This window comes from Haliaeetus leucocephalus, unplaced genomic scaffold (assembly GCF_000737465.1).
Source record: "Haliaeetus leucocephalus isolate CR32 unplaced genomic scaffold, Haliaeetus_leucocephalus-4.0 Scaffold577, whole genome shotgun sequence".
Lineage (NCBI taxonomy): Eukaryota > Metazoa > Chordata > Aves > Accipitriformes > Accipitridae > Haliaeetus > Haliaeetus leucocephalus.
This window is the reverse complement of record NW_010973013.1, coordinates 3,268,934-3,293,706: the sequence shown is the minus strand read 5'-3', so window position 1 is coordinate 3,293,706 and position 24,773 is coordinate 3,268,934. Positions and strand designations below refer to the sequence as shown.

General features: G+C 40.0%; 1 protein-coding gene across 1 annotated transcript in view; it reads left to right on the top strand.

Annotated features, from left to right (window-relative positions):
* The window catches only part of WDR43 (WD repeat domain 43), a 26,788-nt gene extending 3,783 nt beyond the window's left edge, over positions 1 to 23,005 (top strand). Inside the window, exons 2-18 of the mRNA XM_010577759.1 lie at positions 1,810 to 1,944; positions 3,584 to 3,705; positions 9,461 to 9,581; positions 10,793 to 10,932; positions 11,430 to 11,532; positions 12,615 to 12,679; positions 13,058 to 13,229; positions 13,711 to 13,797; positions 15,633 to 15,764; positions 16,221 to 16,358; positions 17,210 to 17,296; positions 18,700 to 18,731; positions 19,533 to 19,596; positions 20,499 to 20,612; positions 21,061 to 21,130; positions 21,756 to 21,811; positions 21,892 to 23,005. Coding sequence (XP_010576061.1) covers positions 1,810 to 1,944; positions 3,584 to 3,705; positions 9,461 to 9,581; positions 10,793 to 10,932; positions 11,430 to 11,532; positions 12,615 to 12,679; positions 13,058 to 13,229; positions 13,711 to 13,797; positions 15,633 to 15,764; positions 16,221 to 16,358; positions 17,210 to 17,296; positions 18,700 to 18,731; positions 19,533 to 19,596; positions 20,499 to 20,612; positions 21,061 to 21,130; positions 21,756 to 21,811; positions 21,892 to 22,011 — 1,758 coding nt within the window. The 3' untranslated portion in view covers positions 22,012 to 23,005. The remainder of the gene's footprint in view (positions 1 to 1,809; positions 1,945 to 3,583; positions 3,706 to 9,460; positions 9,582 to 10,792; positions 10,933 to 11,429; positions 11,533 to 12,614; positions 12,680 to 13,057; positions 13,230 to 13,710; positions 13,798 to 15,632; positions 15,765 to 16,220; positions 16,359 to 17,209; positions 17,297 to 18,699; positions 18,732 to 19,532; positions 19,597 to 20,498; positions 20,613 to 21,060; positions 21,131 to 21,755; positions 21,812 to 21,891) is intronic.
* The last annotated feature ends 1,768 nt before the right edge of the window (positions 23,006 to 24,773 follow it).

The following is a 24,773-nucleotide window of genomic DNA, read 5'->3' as shown; positions in this document are numbered from 1 at the left end:
GGGGGGGGGCAAAAATGTTGGACAGACAGCCTTGATGCTGTGCCAGCGCTGCTCAGCAGTAGCCAGAACACTGGTGTGTTACCAACACCTTTCTAGCTACCAATGCAGAGCACAGCACTAGGAGGGCTGCCATGGGGAGAATTAACTCCATCTCAGCCAGACCCAATACAACCAGAAAAGACATAAACTGTACTTGCATCTCCACTAGCTATGTGGCCCTTGTATTTGCATGTCAGACAGCAATTTCAAGATGGCTTAGTTGGCATTGCTGCCAAAAATTTAACTAGTTGAGTATTTTCTCATATATTGTCTTAAAACCTGGTTGATTTACTTGGTTCTACTTTGCGACTGTGATGGTTTCTTAGCATATATGTTTTGTAATATTTTATAAACACTTTTTTTCCCCAGGAAAGATGAAGCCTAAACACATACTTGCAAAAAACCCAATGTAATCTCTTTTCTCAAGAGCCTGCTTTTGATATAAAAGTATCTGTATAGCATTTTTGGTATTTCTTGGCCTAAACCAAAACACTTTTCCTTGCAGAAGGTGTTGTCTGTGTTAAATACAGAGGAAAAGAAAGTCCTGCTTCAAAGAACCAAAGTATTTATCCTGCACCGTAAAACTTTTAAATCTTAGTTGTGGTGAAAATTCCCAAATCCTGATTGTCATTACATCTCTGCATCTGAGTAAAAATTATTTACGTTTGCTGTGTGATGTCTGTTGTATGACAGATTAGCTACACCACATGGAGCTTGCACAGAGCTGATTGCTCACATCTCACCAGAGTCTCCTTTGGCTTCTTCTGGCTGCTCATCAGTGCAGATATATCTGTTGTGTAGAGGAAGCATTAGCTTGTGTACCTTTTTTTTTTTTTTTTTTTAAATTGGAGAGAATGCTTTGCTGTGATGTAACAAATGTAAGGAGACTTACCAAAGTCCAATTTGAAAACTACTCACTAGGGTTAGGGTTGGGGTTTTGTGGTGTTTTTTTTTTAATTTCTTAAGTACTTGAACAGTTTTTTCTTTTTTCTTGTGTATGTGTGATTAGTTAGGTGGGATTAACCCAGTGAGAATAAACACAGTGGCTGCTTCTGCCCTCTTTATTTTAGTTTCACATGCTCAAGGGCTAGTTTTATTCCTTCTCCCTTTCCCAATGATGTGCTGCATTCACCCGTTTTTGGTTAAGAGAGATGAAGTGAAGTCCCTCCTTGAAGTGGTTGATAGCACTTGCAGAGCAAGAGAGTGAAGACGGAAGAATTGCCTGATTGTAGGAGGACCTCTGGTACTGACGACAGGACTTGGGCAGAGCACTTAGCTTTGCGTCCTAGTTGCTTCCCTCTGCCGAGTGCACTTTCCTTCTAAGAGGCATTATGAATACTTAATATTTGCAAGACTCTTCTGAATAGCTTTTGAGAAAAAATAAACTGGTAGTTCTTGATCAGGCATTTCCATTTTGTGGATGAAGTATTCTGATTGTGTTAATCTTTACCTCTGCCCCGGGACACGAACTCTGTGAGAAACTTAAATGTGGGGTTTTTCCCCTCATATATGTGGTCACTAGGCTAGGAAAATGGCCTCCACTAAATGTTTCCAAGTGACTCATAGCAACTTCATTACCTTGTACATGGAGGTACAAGATGAGTCGCTAGGTTGCTGTGCACTTCAGTGTCTTCATCTTGTGTCTTAGCAGAGTTTGTACTGGCTGACTGGGTCTCAAACTTATGGAAGTTTTTCTTCCCCTTTGCTTTAATGTGAGATTAGCCGGTCAGACTAATTTATTTCATGTTTTCTCTTTTTTTGATTTTCCAGGATGGCCCCCAAAGGAAAAAACGGAAGTCTGAAGTTGCAGAAGTGGACAAGCAGTTAGATGTCCTGGCTATTGGTACAGCAGTTGGTAGCATTTTGTTGTACAGTACAGTAAAAGGAGAATTACAGAGCAAGCTAGTAAGTAATACACTCTTCATCACGTGCTACCAAATATTGATGGTTTCAGTCAGTTTATGCTGTTCTTTCTGCTGCTTAAAAATGGAATAAACTAACCTAATTATTCAGATCTTTGTTTTATTTTCTTAATAGCTGCGTATATGGATAGAGGTGCAGTAATTTAGGTGCTTGGGAATCTTCAAGTGGTGCTTTTTCTAGTGTTGGCAGTATGTACATATGTACATGTTGAAAAATCTTGGTTTTGAAGTTAATGCAATATCTTAACATTGTGCATGGATTTGTTATTTTGCATTGAAAATAACAGTAATGATGAAATGCCTAACTGGAGAGTTAAGTCCTCTGTGGGAGTGTCATACCGTCAGTTCCTGCACAGTATTGTGGGAGAGGAGGGCAGGATTGAAGTACTCATCAACTCTTGGGAAGGTGCCATGTTGATGGACTGTTCTGTAAACTTACCTCCCTTATGGAAGCTTTTGAGCTCTCTCAGCACATGATCTTGAATGAAATACGCTGATTTTTGTTTGCCTTTCTCATCAGTAACTTCCCTGTTACTGCTAATTACCTTGGTTTTAGTCTTGGTTTACATAACAAGCAAAATAAATCTGTATGAATGACTCTGCAATACTTTGAGATACTTGGGCATACTTCTGCTTCTAAACTGTTAGTTGTATGTAGGGTGATAAATGTACATGAATTTAGAGAAAGCAGTGACTTCTTAAAATCATGATGTGTGCAAGTGACACTAGCTAACGAATATCAGCTCTGTTTTATGGAAAAGCTGTATATATGCCTGAAAACTATGAACAAAATAAAGGAGTTTCAGGTTAAAATTTACAGTTTCAATTGGTTTGAAAACACTGGCTGATCTTCTGTAGGAGCAGGATAGCAGATGTTATTTGATAAGTACTTTGGTTTTTACAGAAAGGTTAAATTAAAAGGTTATTCTTGGTAGAATAAGAGCTATCACTTTTAGCTGTCCTTATTGGACAGAATGTCTTGCTGTGATGTGTTTTATCTTGCTCAAAGCTGATTTCCAGTGACACTTTTGGGAGTAGTCTGAGCTAGCAGATGCTGATTCAAATAGGGAAATTTTATAAACCCCAGGAAATACTTTCATAAATGATTAAAGGGGTATATTTGAGCTGCGGAGATTTTGGTTGTTGAGAGGTGAATGATACCCCTTTGTAGGGTCTTCTGATCTGATGATGGCTTGCTCTTGAATGCTGAGCACAAAGGGAAGGCTACTCATCTCTGAATGTTCTTAAGCAAGCAGGCACTTAGATGACTGTCAGCAAGACATCTGTGCTAGTGTTTCCTTTGTGCAAATTTCATACTGTTAGACAGCGTTGTTTGGCTGTGTGTATAAAAATAGTGGGCAGGACAATATTTTTGTTGACTCTGAAGTGCTAGAACAAGAATTAATTCAAATACTTACATGTACGTATCAAAATATGCAGTATCTTTAACTTGTATAACTCTGTATGTATATTGGTCTTTAAAACCACACTCTCTTCAAGTTGCCAATGATTTGAATTTAGTTCTTGGAAGAGCAGTTTGTTCACATTGTTGGTGTGGAGAAGACTCAGTAGTCAAGACTTCTTCATTTATTAATGAGTTGACCCTCTTTTACCTTTTGTAGGATGGTGGTCATGACAATAGAGTAAACTGTGTGAGATGGCATCAGGACAACTGCTGCCTGTATAGCTGTTCAGAGGACAAACACATTGTGGAATGGAACACACAGACCTGCAAAGTAAAGTGGTAAGTGATGCTGGTTTTGTGGAAGTGTATTTCCTCCTGCACAGGTTTTAGTGAGGCCCTGTTGGAAATGCTGCACTCTGCTATCCAGACTTCATGCCCACTGTACAAAATCAAAATTGTTGGCTATTATTTTTCTGAGTTCGGAAGTGGTTTTATTAAGGGATAAGAAAGTAATTCTCATAGTTGTGTTTCTTCCTCTGTGTATTGGAAAGACTAGATGAAATGAGTAACTGCACCGAGAGGGATTTGAGTCCCTCCATGCTTTTAGTGGGACATGGGCTTCCAGTCACTTTTGTGATCCTGAAAAATCTAAATTCTAGAAAATATCCTTGGAAATACAGGGGAGCAGATACTGGAACAGCTCATCCCAATTAAATTGGTTACATGCACTCGGCTTTGCTCAAAGGGCCTTGCTGTGATGATAACCCACTTGGTTTCGCTCACTACTGATGTGCAGTGGGGACAGTTCCACTTGGCTGTCTGAGCAGGCTGCTACTGTTTAAAGTACTGTTGAGCGAAATAGAGCTTAGTGCAGAGTAACAGGGTGCCTAGTGTAGGCATTTACTTTCTTTTGTAATGAAGTCAAACTGTTTTTAAACTTTAAAGAAGAGACCAAGATTTCTACTAACAATCCTGGTTATCTTACTTCAATAAAAGCATAGTGTGTGATGGCACCTTGACCCTTCTCTTATGCTGTTGTTTCTTTTTTGTAACATTTCCCACTGTTGTGTTATTCTTACTGCAGCTCTATTGGTTTTGTTAAAGATGGTGTGGGCAGTGCAGACAGCCCATTGTCAATAGCCTCTGTGATTTCCCTAGAAAAGAGATGCATCCTTAGGTTGTATTAAGTTGAGACCCTGGCATAAAGTAGCAGAAGATGGCTGTAAAATCTCCCTCTAGCCTTCTCCTCTTAGGTTTGAACACACCCAGTTCCCTCACCTTTTTCTCTTACATTACATGCTCTGGTCTCTAAGCTGCCTTCATGACCCTCCACTGGATTTACTCCACTATGTCAGTGACTTTCTTGTACTGTCCCAAACTGGACATAGTGCTCAGGTGCAGTTTCAAAAGTGTTGCACAGAGGAGAGGAATCGCTTTCCTTGACCCGCTGACTACATTCTAGCTAATGGAAATCAGTATGCAGTTGACCTCATTGCCACAAGGACTCTTGCCTACTCATGTCCAATTTGACTATGAGGATTGCAAGCTTCTTTTCTGCAAAGCTACTTTCTAGCCATTTCTAGTAGCCAACCTGTACTGGTTTTTTTTCCATCCCACATGCAGGACTTCATATTTTCCTTTGAGCTTTCAGATTCTGACACCCTGTTTCTCAAGCCTGCTGAGATGCCCCTGAGTAGCAGCCCTGCCCTCCAGCATATCAACTGCTCTCCCTAATTTGGTATCAAATGTGAACTTGTTATGTGTGCATTCTGTCCTGTTTTGAGGTCATTAATGAAGACCTGGGCAATTACTGAGGATATTAAAACAGTATTGGGATGTCCTTAGGGAGTGACACCTTGTCCTGGTTTCAGCTGGGATAGAGTTAATTTTCTTTCTAGTAGCTGGTATAGTGTTATGTTTTGGATTTAGTATGAGAAGAATGTTGATAACACACTGATGGTTTCAGTTGTTACTAGGTAGGGTTTAGACCTAGTCAAGGATTTTTCAGCTTCTCATGCCCAGCCAGCGAGAAGGCTGGAGGGGCACAAGAAGTTGGGAGGGGACACAGCCAGGGCTGCTGACCCTAACTGACCAAAGGAATATTCCATACCATGCCCAGTATATAAACTGGGGGGAGTTGGCTGGGGGGGATCACTGCTCGGGAACAACTGGGCATCAGTTGGTGAGTGGTGAGCAATTGCATTGTGCATCGCTTATTTTGTATATTCCAATTCTTTTACTATCATTATTGTCATTTTATTATTACCATTATTAGTTTCTTCCTTTCTGTTATATTAAACTGTTCTTATCTCAACCCACGAGTTTTACTTTTGTTTCCCCAATTCTTTCCCTCATCCCACTGGGTGGGGGAAAGTGAGTGAGCGGCTGTGTGATGCTTAGTTGCTGACTGGGGTTAAACCACAACACACCAGTAACTGGCCACCAGCTGGGCTTCATACTGGTGATCACAACTGTTTGAACTCAGTGACGCAGCCAGATCTTATCCCTCCTTAGAGTCCATCCATTCAGTCTATATATCTCAAATCTGGCTGCAAGGATACTATCTGAGACATTGTTAAAAGCATTGCTAAAGTTAAGTTAAATGGCATACGTGGCGCTCTTCTCAACCAAGACAGTTGTTTCATTAAGAAGGCAATCAGGTTGGTTAGGCATGATTTGCCATTTGTAAATCTATGCTGGATGTTCCCAGTTACTTTTTTGACCTTTGTGTGTCTGGAAATGGCTTCCAGGTGGATTGGTATAACCTTCCCTGTTGTTTCCTGGATTCTCCTTCTTGTGGATATATTTTGTCTCTTTCTTTTCCAATCATCAGTTATTCCTCCTGAGCTATGTGGCCACTCAAAATGGTAGTGTGGTCTTGTAGTAACACTGGCCTTAGCAGTTCTGGATGCATCCCATTCAGTCTTAAGAAGTTGCATGTGTTGGATTTACTGTTGTGATCCCTAATTTGATCTCCCTTTACTATGGGGAGTGCTTTGCTCCCTCTGACTCTGGCACTAGGTTCGGGAACATAGGAGGCCTGAGAGGCTCTGCTCTTCAGTGCTTTGGCCTTTTCTGTGTACTGAATGGGTCCCTATACCATTCAGCAGCAGATCCAGACTTTCCTCAGTCATTGTCTTACTGCTTTTGATGTGCTGTATGTAGATGTCCTTTTGTTGGTGTTCATATTCCCAGGTGGTTTGAACATCAGCTAAGCTTTGGCTAATTCTGTCCCTGCATGCTCGGACAATATTTTTATATGCCTCTGTGTAACCTATCTCCACTTTCACCTTCTCTGTACTTCTTTTTTGTGTTTTTGAGTTGAGCCATGAGTTACCCACCTGGCCAAGCCAGCCTTCTGCAATAGCTGGTGATTTTCTGCTCTTTGGAATGGACCATTATTTTGATTTGAGGAGGTTATCCTAGAAGAGCAGCCAGCTTTCCTGGGCCCCTTTGCCCTCTAGGGCAGCCTCCAGTGGGATCCTGCCAGTCAGTTCTCTGAATAAGTTGCAGTCTGCTGCAATTCCTCTCTTTTTCCTCTTGTCCCCCCCTTTCCTCTTGTCCCCCCCTTTCCTCTTGTCCCCCCCTTTCCTCTTGTCCCCCCCTTTCCTCTTGTCCCCCCCTTTCCTCTTGTCCCCCCCTTTCCTCTTGTCCCCCCCTTTCCTCTTGTCCCCCCCTTTCCTCTTGTCCCCCTTTTTTCTTTGAGTAGCTGATCCAGCAAACTGCCTTTCATAGTATTATTGTAAATCACTTGCATCAAGAAAAAGTCTTCAGCACTTGCCAGCCATCTCTGGGACTGCTTGGCCCTCTTATGCTGCCCTTCCAGCAGTTGCTGGGGTAGTTAAAGCCCCTTAGAATAACCAAGGCATGGAATTATGAAGATTTATGTATCTGTTTTTTAATTGGACGATCTGTAGCAGATGCCCACCACATCACTCTTGTTGGTCTCTTCTCATACTTACCTGCAAGTTCTCTACTGGCCCTTTGCCCTGTTTCAGAGGAAAGCCCCTTGCATTCATGCTACCCTTCTGTGTGGAGAAACCTTTCTCCTTTTTGCCTTCCTGGCATGTCCCTGATGAAATGTCTTCCTAAAGGTCCATTTATTGCAGCAGTCCTGTCTTGCAAGCTGCCCCACTGTTTTTCTGTGATCCCAGTGAGATCAAAGCTCTGAAGCTGCCCATGGATATCTAATTCACCCTGTTTGTATCCCATAGTGCATGTGTTCCTGTACAAGTACTTGAGATGGGTCCCAGCCATGCTGCTTTCTCAGGAAATGAGAGAATTTTTCCTGTCATGCTTTGTCTTGTGTGTTTCCCTCTGCCCCTGTCCCATACCGCTGCTTTTTTGGGGGCTGTGGTTATAAAAAGTAATCAGAGGCATTGTATTCTTTAATTTTAAAGATGGCAATAAAAAAAATCATTCTTGGAGTGTATACATTGAAAGTACACCAGCAATGTAATATCATGCTGAATTTTTCTCTGGTGATATTATGAGTCATAGCTAAGGTAAATGAAATTGGAAAGAGTAGAAGAAAACAATTCTCTAAAATTTTACCTAAATTGATGAGGCTAGAAGGAGCAAATTATCTGAAATAATTGCTCATGCCCAAGGTACATGTGGGATTGCCTGCATTCTTTAACATTTGTCAGGACCTGGAAATGAATCCTTATGTATCCCACAGAGAATTCAGGATGATTGCTCCTGGTGTAGAGAGGTGGTGTTCAACTTCTTTTAATTTGCAGGCCTCTAGACGTTTTCCTTAGACTTTCTTAATTACTGTAGAAGTAGTCCATAGAAGCCCTTCAGGAGGTCCATGCAGCACATGTTGAAACCTCTGGCAGAGGAACAAGCTGTTGGGGAAGAGAGAGTTTTTGAAAAGGTGTTGGAGAGATGTAGTCTAAAGCATTCTGGATGACTTCTTGTTTCTCTGGTTGTAGCTTTTTCATGCGTTAAATACTCTGAATACTGAGAGGCATTCTGTATATCTCCTTATGCAGCTTCTTGTTTCATGATATTCTGTTTAAAACTTTTTCCTCTAAAATTATATAAAGAGTATCCAAAGCAAAAACTTAACAGATTTTTGCTGTGTTTTATATTCTGCAGTCTAGTTTAGACTAGTCTTTTTAGTACATTTAAAAATACCTTCTTGGGTTTAGATTATTAAGTGGTTTGAAATTCTTAGTTCTGACCTTTTCTTTGGAAGAGAATACAAAATCTTTTCATAGTCTCCATAAGGTGTAATTTTGTTTGTCAAGTTTGTAGGCAGTAAAACTTTCAGCTTCTATGAAGTCTAACCAAAAGTGATACAGCAAATGATCTCTGTTCTGGAAGACAGAGAGGGAGTGCTTGGGCATGTGAAAGTTATTTGGAATTATTTCCAGACCAGCTGTTTACAATCAGAATGTGATGGGTTGTAGGCTACTTCCTAACTAACTGTAAGGGTTTGTGTTAATGCTTTCCTTGCAATTTTGTCCTGTGAGAAAAGTGTAGTACCCAAAGTCCTTCAAAGCAGATGCAAACTTTTCATGACAGCATCTTTCTTTTTTATTTATTTATTTATTTTAATAGTGCTTTGAACCATAGACCTTTAAGATGAAGTTTATTATTGTCAGTGTCATTGACAGACTTGGGAGGAGGGTCAGGAACTGAATGGGCTTTGAAACTCTGAATTTTAATGTTGAGAAGGCATTTCTGAATGGGTTGGTTTAAGCTTTTTGGATTATGGTGCAAAGAGAAGTCTTGAAATGGTGTGGCTCCTCTTAACCTATGTTGAGTAGCAGAGAGAACTTTGAGAGAGGAATTCAGAACAGAATAGGCAAATATTAAAAAAAAAAGTCAATGGTTGTTCAGTATTAAATAGCTTTATGTTTTTGAGTTGCTGTATTTTTGTGAAAACTAATTTGGAGGAGAGGAGCAGAAACAGAATAGCTTTGACCTCATTTTTGACTACTTCAATTATTATTTTTTTATATAATTTTTGCCTTAAATTTTCCAGCATGGTTTATTTGCATTTTGAGATTATGCTAATGAATATTGTTTTTTCTGTTTCTCAATCTTTCTCCCTTTGTACAAAAACTCTCCATCCAAATTCTAGCAAGTGGAAAGGCGACAATAGCAGTGTCACCTCTCTATGCATCAGTCCAGATGGGAAAATGCTGCTGTCAGCCGGTAGAACAATAAAACTGTGGGACCTGGAGACCAAAGAAGTCTACAGAGTAAGTAACTTTGTTAAACTAGATGCAAAAAAATATCTTTCTTGATTGGTGACATTACATATCTAGTGTTTCCTGATAGGACATCTGAAAATTTCACTGGGTGTGAGGAGACAATTGACAGTTTTGGAATTGCTGGAAGCTGTTGCTGTGATGATACCCTCAACTGTGGTTTCAACTTGCTGAGAGTTGAATGAGGACGTTAAATTCCTTGGCTGTGTCTGAGCATGCTACCAGCACCCTTTCTCAAGCCTGTAGCAGAATGATGGATGCTGTTCTTTTTCACTGGGTCCCTTTCTGATACCCTCCTAGCAGGAGAACTTTGTTCACCACAGTATGAGTTACTGCTGGCGTGGGTTTGTGCGTGAGCTCCCTGACTTTTAACGTGAGTCCTTCCTTGAAGCCTTCAGGTTTCTTTGCTAAACTTCATGTTACTGGTGGTATTATCAGTTTTACTGTTGAAACGGTTGGAAGGCATAGGAGCAAACTCCTTGTTGTTCCCTGAGCAGGGCTCAGACATGAGCAAATTGCCATGTTTTAGCTGTTCTGTGAAAGCAGCCATGTTCTCTTGCCTGCTAGCAGATAGGATGCAGCTAGTCTCTGAATCTCCTGGTACTTGCTGTCAGGTAAGTGTGTACACATGTGCTATTACTGTGGACTTGCTGGCACATGGCAACTACCATGTATGTCTGCATACTATGATGGCCAAAATCACTATTTACAAAAGTAGATTGAAGAGCCAATGTTTTTTGAGGGGGTGGGGTGGACGTGGGGGGGATTGAACAGTCGTCGTGTGTCAGCAGACCTGTGCGTTAATCTTACAGTTGAGAATGAAACTGTGAGTTTAGTTTCATTGTGTAAGTTGAAGTGTAAAGTTGTGTGGAGGAGAAAAAAACCCAAGTGCTTTCTGACAGTAACAGCAGTACAGGTGGATCTGACTTCTATTACATGGACTTAGTCCCAGTGAATTTGCCTTTGATTCCACATTTCACTTTTAAATTCTGATAAATATCTGGAGGGTCAGAAAAAGTTTCCTTGAAATACAGAAATGGAAGGAAGCTGATCACTAGTCAAAAAAAAAAAAATCACTGAAATGTTCTTGTTGACTTAGTAATACTTGAATCTTTCCTGCTGTTCTTTGTTAACTAATGTTTTAATTTTTGCCACGTGACTGCTTATGGCAATCATTGAAAGATTCTTTTTTTTTCTCTTAGCATTTCACAGGCCATGCTACATCAGTGTCATCATTAATGTTTACCACAGTAAAACCTATGAATGAAAATAAGTCCTTTGATGGAATTACAGGGCTTTATTTCTTGTCTGGAGCTATACATGACCGATTACTGAGTGTATGGTATGTAAGCTTTTCATAATTTGTAACTTTGCTTATGATCACTGTTGAGGATAGACTCAAGTATGTTCTGAACTCCGTGATTAAACAGAAGTCTAAGCAGAAGGGGCACTCTGGAGAAACGCAGTGATGATCTCTTAAATGGTGGTTTCGACTCACTGATTGTTGAATGAAGACGTGAATTTCCTTGGCTGTGTCTGAGCATGTTTCCAGTTGCCCTTTGAATCGCTAGTGTATGTCAAGAACATACTGTATAATAGGTTTCCTTGTTCTTTGTACTTACTGTAAGGTTTATGCTAAGTTTTCCTGCTAAATTTCACTTGGGAGTTACTTTGCACTTGGAATTTAGAACACTTTAGCTGAAATTACAGCATGAGTATTTTGGGGTGGGGTAGGTACTACCACAGTTGCTGGTGAGTTACAGACTTTATAATGCTTTTCAGGTGCAGAGGGTGCCGTTTGTCCTATGGTAAATAATGTGTACTGTTCGTGTCTTCCAGGCAGATCAGATCAGATAGGAAAGAAAAGAATGCGGTGATGTCTTTCACAGTAACAGATGAACCAACTTTTATTGATCTGACTGTATCAGAAGTCAAAGAAGAGGTAAGAGCAATAGTTTGTAACAAAATACGTACAATTTTCAATTGTCACATCAGTTTCCTTTTAGGGGTGTAAAGAAAGCAGCTTGGTTTGTATTTGGGTTCTGTTACGCAGAGATGAGATCTGAATGCCAATTCATGGGTGTAAGGATATTTATTACAGGTACATTTATAAAGCTGATAGTTTGAAATACTCATCTTCAAAGCTACTAAGTGCAATTTCAGTGTTTTTGGAAATTTTGCTTGTGATAGTGGGGATGTCAGTTGTCTCCTATTTAGAACAAGTTAGTAATCAAAATAGTTGCTAGAACTTAACAGCAAAAAACACAAAAAAAATTCTTTCTGAAAATCCAGTTTGGGTATGGTCCTGTTTTTTCTGGTCTCAAGTGGCTTTGGCAGTGTAACTGCATTTTGAATTAACTAGCCTTTAATGAGTTAAAGTAGCAGTGTGCATTCCCCAGGTCTCAATTTCAGTAAGTACAAGTCTTTCTAAGTAGTTGTATTATGAAAAATGTCTGCATGTGAAACATGTTCACAAACTGTTTCAGTAATCGTTTAAAACATTTTTCTCCTGCTGCCTTTAGATTCCTTTTCTAAAAACAGTAATTCATGCTATGTTTTCTAATGTTTACAGTTGTGCCCTCTTACTGCACTTATTGAAGATGAGTATTCTGTAACGTACACCTGTCATTTAATTTTCCAGAGTACTCATCTCAGTTTCTTTCCTTTAACCATATTTACAGTGTCAGTGCCTTTGTAGACCTGTGCCTCTAGACATGTTGGGTACCATATTTTTGGAACTTTGCTGCTTATGATAACATGTGTCTGCTACTGTGCAAACTGTTCAAATTTGGATATATTAGTAGTGATACAGTAAAGTATGGTTACGAGTTATCTTTTTGTCTCCTAATAATTGTACTAAATGTTCCTGAAATATTAGTGTCTTTGATCTTCCTTATGGATTTATTTATATTTAGTTACTGAAAAAAGTCGAATAGTAGCCATGCAACTGTCTCATGATGTCCTGTACTTATGGGAGGTTTGTCCTTTGATCTAATTAAAGTCTTTTACTGTGCCTTCTTTCAGCCTGTGAAGTTAGCAGTTGTGTGCAGAGATGGGCAGTTGCATTTATTTGAACATATCTTAAATGGGTAAGTTAGCATTCATCCTGAGGGTGTCTTTGGGAAAGGTCTGGGGTTACTGTAAGGCAAAGTTCAGTCTTGTCATGCTTCTGGCTTTAAGTTCTTGTATCTCCTCACAAACCAGGTTCCAGCTGTTCTTTGTATTGGGTTACTGGACACATTTTTGGAGAACTTAATTGTTGGGGCTGTGCTGCACTTTGATATTAAGCGTTGCTTTAGCTAAGATTTTGTGTCTGTACCTCATCTTAGCCATCTGCAGAAGGTGTAAACTGGCTGAGTTTGCTGAGGACCTGTTAATGAAAGGTGCTTAGATGTGCAAGATATTGAAGTGTTTAAGCTAAGCCTCTTGGAATTTTTTCATTCCTTTTTTTTTTTTTCCCCCCCTAGTTATTGCAAAAAACCTCTAACATCAAACTGTACTATCCAGATAGCAACGCCTGGAAATGATGGGGACTCCACACCAAAACCAGTCCCTATTCTAGCAGCTGCGTTTTGCACAGACAAACAGTCTCTGCTGCTTGTGTATGGAAACACCTTACAGCCCATCATAGAGAAAGTGGTATGTAAAACTTACTGGACAGGTTTTGGATTTTGTAATATGGACTGCATACTGCTCTCAGGTGGAGGGAATTTTTTTTTTTTTCCCAACTGTATAATGAGACAAAGCTTATTCCTTCCCCCTTTTCTGGGAGCTATGTATGACTGTTGCCCCTGAACTGTTTTGAAAGGCTATTGTATTCTTCCATTCTTTCAATTAAAATACAACTTCACAATATTGCTGGCTGTTTCTTGCCATTTCAGCTGTTACTGAGTTAGGCCACTGAAACTTTTTAATACTATTTCAGTTTACCTGTGTGAGCTTCTTTGGAGAGCATAGAGATCTGGTAATAAAAGGCAGATGTGCAAAGCAGCTGCTGTTCTCAAGTGAAAAAAAAATTCATTCTACTTTATACCTCTGGAGTTTGTTCTCTTTAAGTAGCGTAATGAATCACAGCAGTGAATCTCACATATGTTAACTGGTTTTGTTCCTGTCCTTCTAGTCTTTGAACACAACTGAATCCCACGTATGTTTGATAAGGGACATCCAGAAGGTGTTGTCACTTAAAACAGATGTTGCTCTAACAAAGGTGAGCTTTGCATGAAATGTGATTTTGTTGCTCCTCTTGTTTTACTTTGGAAACGGTAGAATTCACTGCTCTCTTAAAATGAGGTTGGATTTCTGGATGGAGTGCTCAGAGCTGCAGTGGTAGCTACAGATGGCCATAGCACTCAGGCAGGTGTGGGTGCTTCATGGCTGCTGTGTGTCCTAGTATGCTTTCACACACAGTGAGCCTCCTGTAGCTCATAGCAAGTCCTGTTCTCAGCAGGTCTGCTGGTTGACAGGGCTGGCTGATGGTATCTCTTCTGCTTGAGATCAGTCCTTCCCCTAGAGTTGGTCAGTTTGTACAGCCTCTCTGACCCTGATGGTTTGGGGTGAAGTTGGGATGGCTTTGTTTTAGAGTTTAAATAAAATGTAAGGGAGCCTTAAAGCCTTTTGGCTCTTTCTCGAGGTGGCCTTCACGTGTTGCTACTCACAGGGATTTGGGACCTGCAAAAGTGAGCTTGACACTTAGATGGCAACAGTGTCCACTGAGGCCATTTGCCACCATTTTCTCTCATGAAGGATCCCCTGGGGGTTTAGAGGCAGGCTGTGAAGTTCTTAATCAGTGTGCATATTCAAGGCCTTGAGGATTTGAAACGCTTGCAGTGTCAGTGAAGTGAGCAGACAGCGCTGCATTTCTGACCCTCAAGTTACCTACTGGGTCTGGTGTTCCATCAGCCAGGTGGGATTTTGTGTTGATTCCTCAGTCCTGGAGCTGGTGGGTAGCAGAGCTGAAATGCAATGAGAGCTGTAGGAAACTCCCTGGCATGCAGTGATGATACCAATCTTGGTTTCGCTTTTTGCTGAATTCCAGTGAAGACACATTTCTCTTGGCTGTCTGAGCATGCCTTGTGGGGAGAAGGTCAGTGATTACTGTGGTGAGCAAAGGGGGTAGTATTTTAACACTATTGCTGTTCTACAGTAAAATTCTTGAGCTACAAAATCAATTTTTTTTACTTTTACACACAGCATATGGAAGTTGCTTTGCTCACTGTAGTAGGTTATATTTGTATTACTTCAGTGGGCACCCAGCAGGGTTCCCACAAGTACAGAAGTTTGGGCAAGTGCTTCAAAAAAAGGACTGCGCAGAAGTGCTGTGGTTAAAGAAGTGTTCTGGAAATAGCAGGTAGCATTCTTGATACTCTGGAAGTGACATACTCCCTTACATCCTCTGTGGGTCAGGGGAGCACTTTGTTATTAAATACATTGCTTTTAAAATTTGATCTACTTTGTGTTCATTGAAGATGGATACCATAGCTTGTTTGGTATAACCTGAGGTTGCTCAGTTCGTCATCATGATCATAGTCTAATTCAGACTACTGAGTTCTGCATCTGAGCAATCCCTAGAAAAAAAAATCGGTGGGATTGAAGTGAATAGTAACTACCTTTTACATTGTGCTGCTGTTCGTGACCAGTTCTTACCTTCCAGTGGAAGCTGAATTAATCTGCATGCTGTTTATGGGCCTGACTATTAGTACACGTGGTATCTATTGCTAGCAAGCATCCAGATATTTGTTGCTGGATGCAAACGCTTAGTTCAATGAGTGTTATAGAACAAACATGTAAGAAAAATGATTCACAGGTGATTCCAAAGAGGCCATTGCTTTAGTTAATTATGAAAACTAGCTGACTGTTGCTTAAGGTTATTAATTGTTCTTAAAAATGCAGGATTTGCCTAACATATATATGTCAAGAAAATGGGTTGTGGCAGGCTGGTTTTACAGGATATGTGAGAGTCTTGGAATAAAATCAGTATTTTAAATTGGAAGAAAGTTCAATATACTAGCAATTCAGGCAAGTATGGTTATCTCTGTCTACTAGGTAAAGACACCTGTTGTGAACTTGGACACCAAAGTTCTAGTGCCTGGCATTCCAGGACATAGTACGGCTGTCAAAACTCCATCCTCAGGAAAGGAGAAAAAGAAAAACAAGAGGAAACCAGGAGAGACAGAGGTAAAGTGCTTCCTCTTTTAAATAGAGCAATAATGGAGAAACTAGAATCATAAATCATTGTTATAACTTCTTTAGGTGAACTTGAACTTGCTTTGTTTGGTGTGGAAGCAAGGTTAATGATATAATCTTTTTGTATGAGAGACTTCCCTCTGCTCAAAACCTTTCCCTCATTCAAGCCCTGTGTGCCTTGCCCATAGTTTTGCCATGTTGCTGCAGAAATTTGTCACACCATTGTATCTGTCTCTCTGTGCTAAGGTATATTACTGCTTTTCAGTCAAAACTTCATATTTTTTTCTTTTGTCAGTCTATTCTGTGTCAGTACATTTAAAAGAATATGCAAAATTTGTGTTATTTTCCAGCAGAATCAGGGAATCCTGTAAGTTAGGTACTTTGCTTTCAGCAGATGTTTCTGAGAAACTGCACTGAAACAGTACTGCCCTTGTTTACTGTCTGCAGGAAAGCATTGAACAGCGCCTAGAGGCATTGGATATTGATGTGAGCAAAGTAAAAACTCCAGGTGGCCTTCCACAAACGGATAGCTTTGCAGTACTTTTGGTCCAGGGCTTGGAAAGCAACGATGCAGAAATCTTAAATGTAAGTGTTACAAGATCATTGTATGCTGTTTAATCTATTCACTGAGACTTGCGGGGAGCCTTCCTGAAAGCTGGGGAGGTTGAACAGTCAAGAACCTGTTGTTTCTTCCAGCTGCTTTTTGCTGCTTTGCTGCTCAAGGCAGTGGTATTATAAATGATAGTAGCAGTATTACTTTTTTGTTGTTATCTACCTTGGTTTCTGTGTCAGACCATGAACTTTGAGGCACTGCTGTTTATGACAAATTTGTTAGGTCACAGTTCAGATGTTTTACAAGCGATGTTACTAATGCAGCCATCTTCCCTTTAGCCTGAGCTGGAGCATAATCTGTGCTTAGTCTCCTGAGTGTACGGTTTCCAAGTAGATACTGTTTGAAAAAATGCATTGATGATAATGGTTTCACTTGAAAAACTTACTGTTGCACTTGGAACTAGGAGGAAATAATAGTTCTGGGGCAGGGAAATGGAATCTTAAGAATTTGGTGCTGAATAGAAATTACTTGTCACAGATACTGGTGAAAGGCTTTTATTTACAGAAGTCAAGCACAGAAAATAGCAAGGGAAATTTTAATGTTCCTGTGATACTTCATTTCTAACATGGGGTGGGTGGGCTAGAGGCAATGCTAGATTGTTTTAGATGGGTTAATCAAGAGTCTTATTTTGTTAATCGTAGCTAACTTGAAAAGTGGAACTCCTTTTTATAGTAAATCTTTTACTCGTTATCCTCATCTTAGCATACAAAGGTAGTGGAGTAGAAAAAAAGAGATTTAAAGCCAGGAATTTTTGGTTGTGCTCATTGCTCATATGCATCTTAAAATGGAATGATTCTCTGATCATGTTTTTCCATTTTAACAGAGAGTGCTTAACACAAGAAAGGAAAATGTAATAAAGAACACAGTAGCCAGAATGCCTATACATGCTGTCATTCCACTGCTGCATGAGGTAAGAGAGACTGCATTTCTTGTACTGTCATACAAGCCACATTTGGTTTGTGTTCTAGCTGGGGAAGACCCAGGATATGTCTCTTTAGTTTTTACCAATGAAATTGGTTTGGTAGTTTTACCGGACAGAAATTGTTCTTTTCTCTCTGATACGCTCTCATCTTCTCTGGCTGAAGCTTAACCAGAGGGCAAAGTGCTGTCAAAGCTAGGAATAGCATTAGATTGTGTAATATTATCTTAAATTATTATGTGGGGGGAAAAAAAAAAGAGGTTAAGCTAAAGCTTGTTTAGTCCGTGGCAATTACCATTACATCTTCTTTGTTAAAATGGATGATAATTTGAAACATGCTCTAGCTAGCACTGCTATTTTCAAGTTATATGAGCATAAATATGCTAGATACTCATGTGAGAGAAAGAAAAAAAGAATATGTACTCAGAGCAGTGAGTTTAGATAACACTTGGAAATTGAGGGTCAATTTCTTTCTTCTTTTGAAGATAGCTCAAGCCCAGTTGCTATATTTAAGCTTTGTGATAAAACTTAGTAAAAATTTTAAAAAGGGATTTGGCTTCTGAACTGCTTGTTCAGTGATATTGAATCCGTATTTGGACAGAAATATTTTAATTATTAGCCTTATCTAGACATTACTTTGTTTAAACTGAATATCAATTAGTTGCTCTTGTTATGTAAATGACATTCTGTAATGTAAGTTAATGGTTAGATTTATCTTGTATTTTAATGTGCTGGCCACAAGTAATATTTAATTTTTACTTGTGCTACTAATCTTAATTGAATTATGCAGATGGCCTGGTTTTGAATGTTTAGACTTCCTTTAAGCATGTGTTGTGACACCTCCTCAGACTTACGTTAATGAGGTGCAGCGTTTCTTCTCTAGGACCTTTGTCAGAGAATTTAAGTGCAAGTGTTTGACTATATAATCTCAGTGGATGGACAGATCTTCATGTAACTGTCTTCTGCAGAGCTTGAGAATTTGTTCTCTGAAATAGCATTTATCTGATACTACCTTCACTTGTTTCCCCAACTTGTTCACCTTCTAACAGCTGCTCTACTAAGCAGATACATAGAGATACTTAAAGATACATAAACAAAGGGATTTCCTTCTACTTATTCCTGCCAGCTTTACGTTTCCCTGGATATATTGCCTGTTAAGAGTTCCAGTTTTATTGTAATAATGAAACTCAGCTTCTGCAAGTTATCAGCCTGTGTACAGGATGATAGACCCAGCAGTATAATATTCTGGAGCCTGGCAATGGTTAATCCTAGCAAACTTCAAATGCCTGGAGATCTTTCTTCCCCAATAATGGGGATGTCACATGGATGTAATGTTGGGTTTGTTACTTATTATTGTGTTTGTTACTTATTATTGACTGTTTTTGTCCTTTCAGCTTACGAAGAGATTGCAGGGCAACCCATACAGGTAAGAGACAGCTCAACTACAGTTTAATTCACCTGAAACTTTTTTAGTGTGTGTTATGGTCCCTCCCTCCACCTATGTGATTGATTTCCATAGTAACTGTAAGTAAACTGCAGCATCTTGAGGTAAAAATTCTCACCTGATTGTGGGTACAAAGAGGAACTTTTATGAAGGCAGTGCTTTGTCAGGATGGCTGAAGTGAAATTAAAAAGTGAAAAGGATATCTGAAATAAGCATATAACCCTGAGAATGTGTCTGAACTCCCAGAATAGTGACACTGCAGACCTGATCAATATGTAAAATAAAAGTAATTATCAGATGTATAGCTTGTTCAGTTTAATTTATTAATGGCAAATATATTTAGCCATCTCCTGGTGTTGTGTTTAATAACAAAACCAGCTTTTCATCATCGTGTCCACACCCCCCATCTTGTTATCTTGCTAGCTTTGCTGAGACTAGGTGTCCTTAATTATGTTGGGGTGTTTTTTAAATAAAAATTCTAGGTGGAGAAAAAAGTAGCATGCTTTGATCTTCTATTCATGGAAACCTCCCATAAAAGATACCAGAAACACAGACCCCTGAACATGTCTAGTTTAACTCCTCACTTAAATATCTGTTCTTTTCCTAACAAATAACTTAAATGGGTATTTCATCTGGATAGTCAAACTGTTATATTTCCATCTGTGTTTATCTTTTTATATAATGAAAGAGGACCACTTTCAGTAGAACTGTTTAGCATCTAGAATGTGAAATGGGTGTTTCTCAGCCAGTATCTCTTTGATATAATTTATTTTTCTTTTCCAGTGCCTCACTAATGGTTCGATGGCTGAAGTCTGTTTTTACTCTACATGCATCCTACCTTTCCACAGTAAGTATTTCGCGTTAATGCTAATGCACGTAACTGAAACTAGATTTAAATGCTTAAATATATGTATGTTCTTCCTTCAGGAATCTGTCTCCTGCTCTCCACGTATGGCAGTGCCCAAATCAATGTACAGAGGGCTATACTTCTGCCACTTTTGCCGAATTGCTGCGCATTGGTTATAAATTGTCTTTAGTCATTCATGACATAATTATAGTCATCCCAAAGTCAAACCAAGATAAGTTATGTCATACCTGTGAGAGTTAGGGAACAAAATTACTGTCAAAGAGTAATCTAGCCTGTGTCGCTAAATCTTAAAGAATGAAATTTGCCTTGCTGTTGTAATGCTCATCTTGAGACTATCTTGGGCATGGCTAGATTTATAGGGTAAAGGTGTGCCAAAGTTGGCAGGGTAGTAAGTAATGCAGCTTCTGGATTGAAGTCCAGCCTTGCCTTACAAGTAATGGCTTAAGAAAAAGGCTCAGTTAAGAAAAAGGCATTTTGGCACTGTTAGTCCTTTCTTCCATTTTATTATAGGATTGCTGTGCATCAGAACTTGCACACGTTGCTGATGCTGCATTGGTACGCTGGTGTATATTCAGTTCCCATTTACACAGCTTTCCAAAGAGTGCTTTGACATCTGTTTATGGCAGTGACTGTGGAAAGGAAAAGTAGTATAAGAACTGCCATATTTTGAACGTAGATGATGTTTCTAAATGTGGCTAAATGTTAATTGATCAGGCTGCGGGTGGTTTCTGTGAACCCTCAGCTTTCCCTTTTGTCTAGAATAATGTGAGCAAGGATTTTTTGCCCCAAATGTACAAAGGTAGTTTAAAAATTTAAAAATAAGACATCTGTGATGTGTTCGTTAAAAGCTTCATTTTTCTTCATCCTTCTCTCCTCCCAAGTTGCCAGACCTTATTCCTCAACTGGGAATGCTATACCAGTTAATGGAAAGCAGGGTAAAAACTTTGCAAAAGCTTTCCCGTCTGCATGGAAGACTCTTCATTCTTGTCACCCAGGTGAGTTCCAACTAAGTAACATGAGATGTGCAGAAGTATTATTTGGAGACTTAACCTCCTGTTGTGATTACATCTGATGGGACCTGTCATCAGGAACTTAATACAGCTGCTGTACAGCTACGCTGATAACACTCAAAGCAGAATGCTTAATTGACTATCTAGTCAGTCCCTGCTCACTGGAAGTGTAACACATTTTTTCCTGCCAAATGTGTCTACTAACCCATACATTTTTAAAGGGGAATAAATAGGAGGTACTGGGCCACTTTAGAGCAGATGCCTCTAAAATTTTACTTTGTCCTTCATACTTGTTTGGCTGTTAAACTACTACTATAAATTAATTAATGTGTTAAACTTGATGTAGACTTCATTTACATTGTTACGAGTTTTGTTGACTTTTAAGGTTGCAATATATGATTGCATCTAAGGCTAATCTGCAAATTCCCTTCAGGTTGCAGCATCGGAAGCAGTTCAGGATGTAACTGAGGTTAATCAGACTGCAAAGCTGGTATATGAGGATGGTAAGTGTTGTATGCTAGGTGTAGCTGAGCTCCTGGATTCGCACGACGGCTGATACTTGATGGCAGTTCATCATGCTCCTGTGCTTATCTGTTAGTGTACAGCCTGCAAGTAGAGAGTTTCTGTGGGAAGTCCATGGCAGGAAAGTCAGTGGTTAATAATGCAGGCATCTTGTAGTTGGTTCTTCTTTCCTTCCTCCTCTCTTATTTCCTTTCATTCCCTCCCATCCCTTTCACAAATTAAGGTTTCAGTTAATTGGAAGTTCAGTATGCTGCTTAACTTAACTGGCCACCTCAAATTTCTAGTGTTAGCTGCCCTTCTGCTAAGGTAGATACAGTCAAGGCACTTTTACATTTGAGTCAGCAGAATGTCAAGGTAGTGGATGTCTGTGTGTGCATGTACAATTCCAACTTGGCCTTTTTTTCTACTGCAACTTTATACTGTGTAATCGTAACAGAAGTGACTTGTTCCTAATTCATGTTGATCAACCTAATCTTCAGGTAGAATTAGTTGTGGAATTGAATTAGCACAGTTTGGAGACTTAACAACATGTGGGGTTGGGCTTTGTTTGCACAGTGATATTTTAAAGTCTATTCTCCAGACTGAGGGATTGTTTTCTCTTTGCAGAATCCTCGGAGGAGGAAGGCTCGGATGATGAGATGATAGCAGATAAAGACTCTGATGTAAGTGGGGTTAGATCAGGTCTTCTCCCATTTGCATGTGACTGTCAAAGTTCAAATGTTCCTGTTTATTTTTTCCCCAGGAAAACTGGGATGAAGATGAAGAAAAAGAGGAGCAATCTGATGAGCAAGACATGACTGTTGAAAAGGAAATCAATGGTGATTCTGATTTGGAACCAGAAAATGAAAGTGAAGAGGAATAACAGCACGAAAGAATAATTTTAACAGTTTAAACAAGTGGGCCACCAAACTCTTAATTCTGGATCATCTTGCTGAAAGATGCCATATTTGCATATAGGGAGTGCAGACTCATGCACGGCCTGTGTGCAGAGGCACATCTGGGGCACTGTGCATTTCTGAATCCAGAATGTTTAACCATGCCAGCCTTCTCTCGCCCTATTTCCCTGCGCTTACTTATAGAAACATTTCTTCCACCTCATGGTCAGATTATGCCTGTCATGTGGACATGCATTTGTATCTCAAGTGAAATAAATCTGCCACCGCTGTTTGTGTGGTAAACTTGGTTCAGCTTTACATTGAATTTGTTTCAAATATTCAAGGATCAAAGACAACTGGTCTATACCTTCTTTCCATGCTTCAGTTAGCAATAGCAAGTGGGCATCCTGCTGCATTTTTAAAAAAAAAAAGAAACAGAAAAAAGACCAAAAAAAAAGATATTTTTGTAATATTTAAATTCTCTACTGAAATTCTTTTCTTCCCCCCCATCCTTCATTGGTTTAGCCATGCATTGGCAATATCTAAATGACAACCTGACTTAAAAATGGCTTTTTCTTTTTTTAACAGATTTGAACTCAAGACTTTTATATGTACAAATCAATGACTTTTCTTGTGCTTCGAAAGGACATTAGAACTATCACTGGCTCCTAATTTTGTTTTAATGGAGGCTGTATATAAGTTTAATGCTAACCCAGAGGATAGACTGTGTTGAATTGGTTGGGGAGAGGGGAGTAACACAGGGAAATGAGAAGGTGAATGCTTGTGAATATGTAGCGCACAGCTATACCTTTATTACGGATTTTTAATCTCTCAGTGGCAGAACAAGGACAGCTATTTGCTCAGCTAAGGGAAGCTGAAGTGGTGCAGACATTTTTAAGAGCAAAACAAGGTAAAGGTTTGAGCCATTCACCACTATATTGTACAATAATATATTTGTCTATAAATGGAGCTGTTGCAACTAAATACCACCCTCTTTGTAAAGTGAATAAATATACATCTCCTTTACCAAATACCTGTCCTGTGGTGTTTGTTGAGAGAGACCTTAGGTGGCTAGGGGTTGTGTTTAAGGATGAAAAGCTGGTTGTAGAAAGCAGATTTCTAGTGGAGGAGGAAGCTAACATAAAAGGTTACAGTGTTCTGCAAAGCATCTACTGTTATTGGTTTTTACAGTGTTCTGCAAAGCATCTATTGTTATCAGTTTCTTAGCTCCCTCCATTTCAGTCCTATCTGTTGGTTTGTCTGCTGCTTGGGGGTTGCATCGGGGATGGAGCATTGCCTGCGGGTGTAGGGGATTGTGTCACTGACAAAGCTGGAAGAGACATGTTCTGTCTTTTGGAGAGCTGGAGGTAGAAGGCCAGCAGTTGGAGGCTTCCAGTCTTTGGAGGGTTTTAACTGACAGTAAATTAGTGTCTTAATAATTTGTAAAGCTGGGCTTTTTTTTTTAATTCTGAGATGCTGTGAACAGCACTTGTGTGCTCTCTACTCACACAAGCCACCAAATTAGGCTGAACTGATGTGAAAGTTTTCAACCAGTACTGATGTTACCATATGCAGACAGGCTTCAAATCAGGCAAAAGAGGGGTGTGAATGAAGGTCTGTTGCATCTCGGGTGAGTGTCGGTCTGATGAGCTTTTGGGGTGTGGAATAACAGAAGGAGGAGCTGTGTTTTGGTTATGCAAGGTCCTACGTGTATCTGTGTCGCAGCCTTTCCAGAAGTCAAAGCAGGAGCCATGGGTTGGGGTCAAAGAGCAGGTTGAGTATCTTGTTGGCACTGTTTGGGTATGGGGAGTGGTGGCACTGGAAACTTGCCACCACTCCCCATTGTACCTGTAAGGTAGGCATTACCTGTGTCCATTGTTTCAGTGCACCTGAAACCTGTTCCAGGAGTTGAGCTGTGGGAGAACCTGGCAGGAGGAAGAGGAGGGGGATTTCAAGAATGTTTTGTTTGTTTTTTGGTCTCACCGATATTGAGATTCTGCAAATCTGTTTCAGTATCAGACAGCAAGCTGGTAGCAGGGCTATGAGTTCTGGTCTCCTACTCTGGTGTTAGGACAGCCAGGTCACACTGTCTTCTGAGCCCTCTGCCTGCATCATCTTCAAGCAGCTGTGTTGTGTGAAACTGTTTGGCTATGGCAGCTGCAAGCAATTGGGCTGGTTGTTCCAAAAATTTCCCTCACCTTAGAGCTGATAACTGACAATTCTGTGCACTTTCTAATTCTTGCAGCTCTTTATGTGCAAAGTCAGGGTCGCAGCCAGCTGATGACTAAGCTGTGTCTTCATTTTCCAATGATGCAGCATTGTCTGGAGAAAGAGGTTGGAAATGGGGTAAGTCCTCCATTGCAGCCCTAATCCTGGTAGTTTTGGAGCAATGAAGAGATTAAGGAGGACAGACCAGCTGCTCATCCAGAGCAGCAGAGGTTGGATGAGGGTTTGTGTAGAGTCTGAGGTATGCCCAGAGCAAGCCTCTGCGCTTGAGCAGTCAACAAATCAGTGGGGTGGAGACTGAGGTGTCCTTTAGCTTTTATTTGCCTAACTAGCATTGTTGTCGCATTTATAGCTGTGTATTTCACATCTGTCCAGGCACCACTGCGCAGCGTAAGGGATTTTTGTTTGTTGTTTTTCATGTGGTGATGGCCTTATTTCCAGGTTGTAAAAGTAAATAAACTTTGAATGTGATAAGGAGCAATACCGTAGATGGCCAGGAGGTGTCAAACCAGCTCCACAAAAA